At 35.7% G+C, this 11,539-nt stretch overlaps 1 protein-coding gene across 5 annotated transcripts in view; it reads left to right on the top strand.

Moving 5' to 3' along the window:
* Positions 1-11,539, top strand: part of LOC131072127 (sodium/proton antiporter 1) — a 140,908-nt gene that overhangs the window by 41,977 nt on the left and 87,392 nt on the right. For 3 of the 5 annotated variants that reach the window (XM_058008190.2, XM_058008191.2, XM_058008189.2), the window contains exons 2-4: positions 58-234; positions 428-556; positions 1,013-1,189. In XM_058008190.2, coding sequence (XP_057864173.2) covers positions 58-234; positions 428-556; positions 1,013-1,189 — 483 coding nt within the window. Of the gene's footprint in view, positions 1-57; positions 235-408; positions 557-1,012; positions 1,190-11,539 lie in introns of all 5 variants that reach the window. The other 2 variants (XM_059207109.1, XM_059207110.1) reach the window with 1 other exon arrangement.

The raw sequence follows: 11,539 nt of genomic DNA, 5'->3' as shown, positions 1-11,539 counted from the left end.
GTAATTCAAACATGTTTTATACATGGAGTTCATGACATGCATTAGGATCCATTGCAGGAGGGGAGTTCAATATCTAAAACATGTGATCCTTTATGTTCAGTGGATGAAAGAGGCTCAGACAGCTTTAAAGAAAATTATAAACAAAAGACCGACTTATGGAAGGCTCTTACTATTTTAGCTTTTGTTACTGCTGGAGCAGCAGTGACAAACCATTCTTGGGTGGCTTCTCATCAGGTATCTTCTTCTTTGCACATAAGTCGTTTTCCTCTTTTCAAAGGTGGAGGGCACTACTTTTGCTTATGAAGTTTTTTTGGCTTCATTTTAGATTTTTCTTTTTGGTAATTTTTTTATTTTATGCAGCATGTTATGGCATTTTCTTATGGTACTTGACATATGTTTAAATCACAGGAATAGTTGGGTGATGCAGGATTTGGCAATGGCGTCAGTATTTACACTAGGTTATGCTGGAATTATCATTGAAGAATCCTTGGCTTTCAATAAGAGCAGCGTAGCACTTTTGATGGCTGTTACCCTGTGGGTAATAAGAAGTATAGGGGTATGCCTCTTATTGCTTCTCATTAAGACCATTTCACAGCTGAAATCCCAGGATTCAGAAAATCTGATCAAAGAATGTTTTTGCTAGTATTTGTTTGCGAGACTCCCAAAGTAACTCTGATATCAGTCATTTGGCAATTCATCTGTTCCGTTAATACTCCCTCAGTCTTAATTTAGTGGTTAGCTTAATCAAACTGTTACATCAAGAAAACAGTATTAATAAGAAATCAATTTATATTCCTTTATGCTTTAAGATAAGAATAGTCATCCTGGACAATTATGTTCTGAATTTTAAGTTGATTTAAGAATAGGAAATACTAGCATTCAGACATCAGATGTATTTACTTATGGATTTAAGATAATGTGCTTTAATTTTTATGGTTGTGTTCTGAATCACAACTCTAGCATTATCTAACTTCAAATTTATCCTTTTTGTCAATTTTTTTTAACATGCCAGGCTCCATCAGTTGATGTAGCAGTCCATGAATTGAGTGAAACGTCTGCAGAAGTGAGTCAGATTGTGTTCTTCTTGCTTGGTGCCATGACTATAGTTGAGATAGTTGATGCACATAAAGGATTCAAGCTGGTTACAGATAATATTACCACTCGCAAGCCTCAGTTGCTCCTTTGGGTGGTAAGTTGTGCCTTCTCTTGTCCGTGCGGTTGTGGTTTTCTTCTCTATCTAAGATAATATTTTCTAAACAACTGTTTTGAATTTTTTCCTTTAAGTACAGTTTGGGAAAAATCATTGTAGACTAGTAAAGATTGGTAATTTGGTAGTCCACCAGAAAGTATCAATTGATATTTTTTTTTCTTGATCTCTTGGTGTTCTTTGCTGTTTGTGTCACTTGTTGATATTGATTTTCTAGTTTTTTGTCAAGATAGAAGTGGTGTAGAGGCCACATGGTGCTTCCTAAGAATCTTTGGAAACCTTCGAAAACCTTTATTACGAATCAGTTTTTAATAGCAGATGGTTTGACATTCAATATAACAGACTTGTGCTTACATCATGGATGATGTAAAAGTTTTAAGTTGAACTTATAACAAACAAACAGTAGTATTATAGTATACAAATAAGCATTCATAGACATTTGGAAGGATTAGTGGTTCCAACTTCCAAGTGTCTAGCTGTAGGCAATTTAGTTTAATGGAGTCTTGACGTGCTATTTACTAGTCTTTCATGTGTTCATTCGAATATCCTAGACACATGCATACTTGGTTGTCTAATGCGAATATATCATTTTTCTCAAACCTTATCATGTATCCTGTTTCTTTTGTGTGCAAAATATCATTTGCCAATACAAGAAACCAGTATGATTAGAAACAGTTCATGTGCAATATTCGCTTGTGATAAAATTTTCAGATCTCCTCGTGTTCATAATAGAATTTAAATTAATTATCATATTTAATGCTGCTTGATGTCTTCTTGAAGCAAGAGCATTCACAATTCCTAGAACATAAGCGTTGATGTTCAAGATGATATTTTTAGCAATTTGCAAACTAAGGACAATAAATACTTAAAAGGGAGGCATTATGAATCCTATAACCAATACAAGGAAATTTGAATTCATTTTGCCACAACAATCCGTGAAACAAAATCCTATCTAGCCACACTATATGATAATATATACATAATTAGACTATGAGAATAGATAGCTCATATCAATAATTTGGACAATTGTGTCTATATTTCCTTTCCTCATTCCATTAATTTCTCCATGCTAGCATTGGAATCATAAAATTCATGAATGAATTCAGGGAATTCCTTAAGGATTGCAACTGCATAAGGTCCTCCACTATTATAACATCCACATGCTTTGTAAATTGTCTTTTACTCCATTTACCACTTGGGACTCGGTTTAAGATTTCTGTCATTTGACTCATTTCTTCTATTGGGAAATACAACCAGTTCCTCAGATCTATGCAATTGGTTGCAAAGAGTTTTTCAAGTTCTAGCTGTTGGCATCATTATTTTGCAGCTGCTCTATTATACCTTGAAGATATGCGTCAAGGCACTTCTCAATGGAGGATAAATCCTAAAGTTACATCAAAGCAAGTGCTATGCCCTTAATCCTTTAGTGTGCATAGGATTATGTAATGTCCCTTCTCATAAATTTAAGAGGAATTAAATTAATTATTTAATATTATTGCGTTAAGTGAAAATTACAAAAAGAAGGTAATATTGAATAACTAATTTAAAAGTGACTTTAGGCTAAAATTAATTGAAGTCAATATTAAAATGCGAGAAACTGAATTTAACTGATATTAAATATTATAAGAATGACTTTGGGATTGGTGAATGTCATCCGATTGATAATTGTTACATTTGGGATTTTCTCAAATTTTGCAGTCTCGGGACGAGAGCCTGGGAGATCTATTCTTGGCAGTGAAAGATTTGTCCTAAGTGGACTTGGAAGGATAATTCAGGTTCTTCAGTTGGAGTTAACAGATTGTCATGGAAATTTGGGAAGTCTTCTAGGAAGACAAATTTTAGAGATTTTTGATCAGGTCTTCAGAATCCTTAAGGATATACTTAAGAGTTAAAATTGTGATTTTCAGAATAAAATTATTATGACTGGAAAATATTTGTTTATTGCCTATTTTGATTGTGATGGGCGAGTAAGTTGGCTGGTGAAGGCTTTATATTATACCAGAGCGATTAATTTGTGGATTGGAGTGAATAATTCCATAGCGTGCGATTAATTTATTGGAAGGATTTATATTTGATGTGGAGTTTTATTATTGACATTGGCTGCGACATTGTATTCCTTGGGGGAGGTTGTTTCTGGGTTCTCAGTATGATTCATAAAACTGATTATGCAAGAATTAATTTACAGCAAATAAGATTTTGTAACAGGTATTTGTTTCGGCCTTTACTACCAGTGGTGTGGAAAGGATAAACATCACTGCTGGGTGATAAATAATGCATGAATATTATCGGGAGGCTTATTTCCGTTCGAATATGTTAATAAGTAAATATTGGTGTGACCTTATTTAACATTATCGTGGGGATTGGCATGATGTTTGGTGTAAGTTTTTGGAAGTTATAACATTCAATTCGGGACCCATAGATTGGATGACTTGTTCAATTCACACGGCATTATATTCCTCTGTTTTGGCATAAGGAATTAGATACCAGAATAAATGATATTTCACTTTGCCAACGTGGGAATGTTGACCTGGGCGTGAAGGGCATGAGGAAAACAATATTATCATTGCCGCTGGTGAATTATCATTGTGATCTCCTGAGCAGTAAGATCTTCAAAGATAGGAGTCTCTTTCAAACGCACCTCTAGATTGGGTGTGAAAATTCTCATCATACTGCAACTTCTTATCTCCTAGCATGGGTAAATTCTTGACAACTCTCCTCTTTGTAGCGTGAGCTTTAAGATTGGCACAAGTTTGGGTTTGCCGTAATATAGTGGCTTCCCATTTGATGTGTGGAGATAACTAATTAAGACAGTTTGGAATATAGATACTCTGCTTCAATTTGCCATACAGTACATTCTGAGTCTTTTTTTTGCATTTAAGCAGGTTAGAACTTTATACAATTTCTTTCCATATTTCTGTTTTTACTGTTCTAGTTTTGTTGGAGTATTGTAAATTTTGTTGCTGGAAGTATTTACAATATATATTGAATATAATCCTGTAGTAGATTGGAAGAAGTATTTAGTTGCTATTTCAAGGAGGTCTGTGTGTATAGTCCTTTTCAGCATCCTATACCATTTAAATCCTTTTACATTCAAAGATAAAAAGCCTATCAAACAAATACCAATCAGCAGCAAGAAAAAAGGTAGAATTGTATACATTCAGTTTACGATGAGAATCTCAGGTCTGAATACATGAGAACTATTTGACAAAATGCACTTGGAAAGAACATGAGGAAATAGTGAATTTGAGATGGGTCTTTACAGTGGTATTAGAGCTACGCATCCTGCCAGCCTGAAGGAATTGAGAGTTTAAACATAGTATGAGCAGACAATCACATACACACCACTATTACCTTAGGATGAATAAGTCTAATCCAGAGATAAACTGGGAAGAGGAGGAAACTAGTGCAAACATGGGAGATCATAACCAACTAGATCCTAGTACAAGAGATAATGATTTGGCCAGGGGTCGATTGGAATTATAGCAGAACTTTGCTCAAATGTGCACTATGATGATTCAGTTCATGACGAACAATAATAATAACCAAAATAATGGAGGAGCCAACGGAGGAAATAATCGATGTGGTGATGGAATAGTTAATCAACGGGACAGAATTGCAATAGCTAGTACTAGGCCATTAATGCCTAACTTTCTGCCGAGGAATCCTCAGGTGGAAAATGAACCAACATAGGCAGAGTTGCAGGATCAAATCTTGCAAGATTGGAGGAATTCAGATATAGAGTTCCAATTGGAAATGTCTTTCTGTGAATATATGGACATCAGAATGAAACATAGATTTAATAGGGGAACACACAATAATGACTTACAAAGAAAGGCTGGTAAACTGTCAGTTCATATTACGATGGGTGAGGCAAAATGTCAATAAGAGCATGAGTATAGAAGCTCGATACTTATTTTCAATTGAATCCTATGGCGGAGGATGATGCCATCAAATATGCAGCAATTCACTTGGATGGTAGCGCTCACGAATGGTGGCATCATGGGATGGTCACAATAGGCCATGACTAGATTAATTCTTATGCTAAATTCATAGAACGATTGATCAATAGATTTGATAAGATTGATCTTTCATTGCATTTCAAGGATTTGGCACAACTCAAATAGTGGAGTTTTGTAGATGCTTACATTGCAGAATTTCAGCGGTTATCATTGTTGGTGACTGACATCTCAAAACAAAGGTTGATTGTGCTATTCATGGATGGATTGTCCAGCTTATTGAAAGGTTGGATTAAGGCCCTTAACCCATCTACATTACAAGATGTCATAAAACGGGCGAGAGCTATGGAGTCTTCAAATTCAAAGGTCAAAAATTAGTCGAGAGTAATTTCACCCAAGGATGAGAAGGGTGATGACAAACTAGATACATGAATTCGTAATCCACCTAAACCTACACCTCCTAAGTTAGATTTTGAGTTGAGGAAGCAAAAGATGTTTTTCACTTGCCATGAACCATGGGAACCCCATCATAGCTGCCTAGGGAAAGGCAAAGGGTACTACATTGAGGTCGTTTTTGACGTAGATGACAAGGTAATAGACACAAGTTTTGGAAGTGAGCACGAGGAGGCACATGGTACCATTGCTTGCCTATCAAGAGGTTCTAAACATCATCCTTTCCAAGTAAGAGGAGTACTAATGGAACAAAGGTTGATTTGTTTGGTGGACAATGTAGCAACTCATAACGTCATTAATGAGGGCCTTGTGATGAAACGAAGAATACAAACCGAGGATTTTTGTAGATTCAGAATCATGATGGCCAATGGATTCAAAACAAGTTGCACTAAGATGATTCCGCAACTGAGCATCTAGATGGATGAGTACATACTCACTGATGATTTTTATGTGATTGGGATTGGTGAGACAGATATTATTTTGGGGATTCCATGGTTGCACTCAATTGGCAAATGTAGTAAGGATTTCCAAACGAGGGAGTGGTATTCACTATCGATAAGAGTATGATAGTGTTGGAGGCATTGATTGATAGTTCCTTAAAGGTAGTGAAGAGAAGATGATGGAGGGAAAGTTTGCGCAAGATAAAGTTGACATTGAGATATGCGATACAGTTAGGATGTGTTTTCATGATGGTTCTACATTGCCTAACTTTGGTGAAGAATTGAGGAATGTGGGAATCGGAGTAGCGCAATATACATTGAATAAGGACAAGAGATTGGATGGTGATTTTGGTCGTTTGATATAGATGATTATCTGACTGATTTCTGAGAGGGATAAGAGGATAGCAATTGCATGTCTTTTGCAGCATAGTGTTCCTAGCAGGAGTTCATTCCAGCGTCCGAGATTGGTGTGGGATCCAGGTGATTCCTTATAGGTGCAGATTGCTTGAGGGCAAGCGAACTTGGGGTGGTAGGACTTGTAATGTCCCTTCTCACAATTTAAGAGAAATTAACTTAACTATTTAATATTATTGCCTTAAAGTAAAAATTAAAAAAGGTAATATTAATGTAAATGAATTTACATGGGTTGCAAATTTTGGTTTTCTTAGGCGTTATTTCTCGCAGTCATCCTCACAAACTTTTGAATTTTTGACAGAGCTAGGGGGATGCCACGTGACATAGCTATGGGATTTTGTGCGAGGTTATTTTTGCTGTGTTCCCCAAAACTCTGCCGTGTGGTTGTGTGTCAGGTTTTCTATCCTAAATCAAAAGAGGGTCCATCGACTTCAAAGAGGTGTTTTGACAACCGCGTTGCTTCCCTGCAGGACCTCTAGGGGTATCAAAAAGAAAATCAGTTTGCGATATACGCCTGGTTGCCACATGTTTGGAATGTTTGAATGTGGACAAAATTTGCATCCCTTTTCCCGAGGAGAATTACACTTGTCATGCTGATCCAAAAAATATGGACAATACAAATTAATGGAGGGAATCAACATCATGAGCCAATGCAACAAAAAGAAGTTGTGGCATCAAAATTCTTTGGCGCGTGCAGAAAGGAATAATAGGTCGTGATCAAGCTGGAGAGTAAGCGGTTACAACAACCATCATGATAACTAAAGGCATGCGAGGGGGTTTTTGTTTTGTCTTTTCTGGGTAGTTGGTTTTGGAAGCCTATATAGGGCAGGCCGGGTTTTCTAAGAAGGGATCTGATCTTGAAGTTTTATTTTGATACATGCTTAGACTTCTGTTTGATTGAAGAGACATAAATAGACTGTGCACAAATGGCCTTTTTGGTTTTGCCTTTGGTGTTGAATTTTATGTCAAAAGGAGTTAACGATGAATGAATTCTAAGACTCTTATAATTTCAATTTCATTAGTATGAGCAATTAAATCATGTTTGCCTAACTCTTTTGATTACTTGTAATAGAGATTTTGTTGTTATATCATGTCAATTTGATCAGATCATTATCTTAGTTTTCATGAATGGATGAATTATGTGAATTTTAGCGAGTCTTAGTAGATGTCCCCAATGAGAGATTTGAATATCTAGTTTCTGTGTTTGTGAACCTTAAATCTCTTGTTCTCTCTCAGACTATGAAGAGGTAATGTTCTATAATTATTTATGAAATATCATATCTGCCATCCTATTGGTGATGCTTGTTATCAAAAGGTTGTGTTGAATCACCTTAGTATTAAATGTTATTTTGAATTTGTCTCTCCCCTTTTCCTCAAAAACCCAAAAGAGAAGATTCGGCTTCTAAAATCTTGGAGGTTGCTTAGTAAGTCGCAAATTTAGGTCCCCATTTGCTAAGCTTCCCATATAATTCTGTTACCTTTCTGAGAAGCAATTTTCAGGATCAATAGTTTTTCTTTTTTTGGCACGCCTAGTGGGACCTTCAATTGCTTGATTAGAAGTCAAAATGGAGTTGTATGAGCCAAGGGCCAGTGACTAGTTCGCAATCCACTCGTAACCCACACCTAGTACTTCCTCCCCTGGTAAATATTCCTCGGTTGCGGCACGCTGCAACAAGAGTTGCTCAGGCACAGATCTAGCCTCAAATCCAAATGGCTCTTCCAGGACCACTTCAAAATTTTGTTAATTGGGATAGTGGAAGTCCTCTAAGGCCTCCTACCCCACCCGATCAATGGGATCCTATCCCCACTTCTGCCTGCGTTAAAGGCCTTGCCTAAGTTCAATGGAGAAGAAGGTAGAACTCCCGCATAACACCTACAAGATGTTGCAAATGTATGTCAGGTCCACTTTGTGACCCAACAAAATGTGGCTTTAAGGTTGCTTGCGGCATCCTTTAAAGGAAAGGGTCTGTGAAAGGAAATACAAGAGCAAGGAAAGAAAAACAAAATGCAAGTAAGTTTATTGATGAAGTAAATGTTACCAAGAGAAATGCAAAAACCTTGGAGCAATCACCCAAATGTGAAGGAGGCACAAGAACTTTTGAAAGGGGAAAAGCAAAAAAAAACCCCTTGTGATATTATGAATGAGGCAATGCCTAAAATGAGAGAGAGAGAGAGAGAGAGAGAGAGCGAAGCTCTTTACAATATTGTCATTAAGAAGAAATGAGAGAGGAGATACAAAGTAACTCCCAAATCTATGAATGCCACCATTCATAAAATGTGTGTGCCATGTGTCCACATCCTCTTATGGAGGAAATCTAATATTCCTTAATAAAGGAAAATAAAAGAAATGATTTGTCCTCACACATGTACTAGAGGACAAATTACATGTAGGAATTCGAAAGGAATATCCTAAACTAAATACAAATAAACCTAAGCCAAGTAAAGATTAAATATTCTAACACCCCCCCTTAAGCTTTACTTGGGGAGTTTTCATCAAACCCTTCAATGGGTTGCAATCCAAGATTTTTACAATGAAATTGGAACTTTTCTTTACAAAGTGGCTTGGTCAAAATATTTGCAACTTGGTCTTCCCCCTTGCAATAGAGGAGTGAAACTTGCTTGTCTTCAATTTGTTCTCTAATAAAGTGGTGTTGGAGAGCAATGTGTTTTGTCCTTGCATGGAAAACTGGATTTTTAGCCAAGGCAATGGCACTTTGGTTGTCACAGTACAATGGAGTTGGTTCATGTTGAGGTAGACCCAAATCTTCAAGTAGTCTTCTAAGCCACAAGGCTTCTTTAGAAGCATTAGTGCATCCTTTGTACTCAGCTTCAGTGGATCCAAGAGAGGTAAATTGTTGCTTTTTACTATTCCAAGAAATTGCTCCTGAACCAACAAAAAACAATAACTACAAGTAGATTTCCCATCATTGGGATCTCCACCTAGATCGGAATCAGTAAAATTGTTTAAAGTAAAATCACAATTTGCATCATAAAACAAACCTACATTAATAGTTCCTTTAATATATCTTAAAATTCTTTTAGCAACTTTAAAGTGTGTTTGTTGAGGTTTAGACATGAATCTTGAAACCAAACCAACACTATAAGCAATATGTGGCCTAGTAAGAGTTAAATAATTCAAACTTCCAACTAATTGTCTATACAGAGTAGGATCAACAAGAGGAGTTTGCATATCAAGCATTAACTTAGTGCCTAATTCAATAGGAATTGAAACATGGTGAGCATCATTCATGTTAAACTTATCTATGAGATCTTGAGCATATTTACTTTGAGATAAGAAAATTCCTTTAGAGGTTTGCCAAATTTGCATTCCTAAGAAATAATGTAAAAGACCTAAATCAGTCATTTGAAATTTTTGATGAAGTTGAAACTTAATATCAAAAATCAAAGTATTGGAACTTGAAGTAAGAATTCAATCATCTACATACAAGATAATAATGATAATATCATCTTCACTATGTTTAATATACAAGTTAGGATCATTTTTACTTCTAATAAAGCCTTGAGAAAGAAAGAATGCATTAATCTTTGAATACCACTCCCTAGGAGATTGCTTTAATCCATAAATTGATTTCTTTAATTTACAAACTAAGTGTGCATTACCTTCTTTAATAAAACTAGGAGGTTGAGACATATAAATTTCCTCATGTAAATCACCATTAAGAAAAACACTTTTAACATCCATTTGGTGAATAGGCCAATTCATTCTAGAAGCTAAAGCAAGCACAAGTTTAATTGTAGGCATTTTAGCAACAGGAGCAAAAGTTTCAGTATAATCTAAGCCTTCAATTTGAGAAAAACCTCTAGCAACTAATCTAGCTTTAAATTTACTAACTTGATTATTAGCATTCAATTTAGTTTTATAAAGCCACTTGCAAGAAACAAGATTTTTACCATGAGGCAAGGGAACTAAATCCCAATTTTGTTGAGAAATTAAAGTATCATATTCTTCCTTCATTGCTTTTTGCCAATGTGGTTGATTTTTAGCTTGATCTAATGTTTTAGGATCATTAGAATTCATAATAGTAGTCATTAAAGCATAATTACAATAATTAACTCTTCTAGCTTGAATTCTATCCATTCTAGCTAAGTATTCATCACTATCTTGAATTAAAGATTTAAACCATTTAGGTCTTCTTTTAGAAGTAATGGATTCATCACTAGAAGAAGAGTCATGAGGAGTAGAGTTATTATTATCATCATCATTATCACTAGAAGGAATAGAAAGAGATGCATTAGGAGTAGGGTTAAGAGAAGGAGGTTGGTCCTCCACAAGCACAACTTTGCTTTGAGAAAGTTCATCATCCTCCACTTTAGAACAATCATGAATGCCTTTTTCTGCAATACAAACATCTCTTGCAACTCTTACCTTGTTAGTAATAGGATTGTAAACTCTATAACCTTTTGTTTTTTCATCATAACCAACAAAAATAAAAGGAGAAGATTTAGCATCTAATTTTTTTTCTTTTCTCCTTAGGTTTGTGAACATAAGCTATGGAACCAAAAATTCTTAAATTCTGCAAATTGGGCTTTCTACCAGACCAAGCTTTTTCATGAGTTTTATCCTTTAAGGCTTTGGTAGGTGTTCTATTAATTAAATAAGTTGCACAAGCCATAGCTTCAGCCCAAAACTTGTAACCCATATTTTTTGCATGCAATAAACATCTTGCCATTTCCACAATGGTCCTATGCTTCCGTTCCGCCACACCATTTTGTTGTGGTGTATAAGGAATGGTAAGCTCATGTTTAATTCCAAAAGATTTCAAATAAGCATTAAATGGATTATTGACATATTCTCCTCCATTGTCAGTACGAAGAATCTTAATTTTAGAACCAGATTGTCTTTCTACAAACATATGGAATTCAGTAAACACATCAAGCACTTGATCCTTACTATGAAGGAAATATATCCATGTTCTCCTTGAAAAATCATGAACAAAGGTAAGAGCATACCTTGATCCTTGGATGGAGGGATTCTCCATGGGACCCAAGAGATCACTATGAACTAGATGCAATTTAGTATATGCCCTCCAAGATTGACCATGAGGAAA

Source organism: Cryptomeria japonica, chromosome 6 (genome assembly GCF_030272615.1).
Source record: "Cryptomeria japonica chromosome 6, Sugi_1.0, whole genome shotgun sequence".
NCBI lineage: Eukaryota > Viridiplantae > Streptophyta > Pinopsida > Cupressales > Cupressaceae > Cryptomeria > Cryptomeria japonica.
This window is presented reverse-complemented; position numbering and strand designations above follow the sequence as displayed.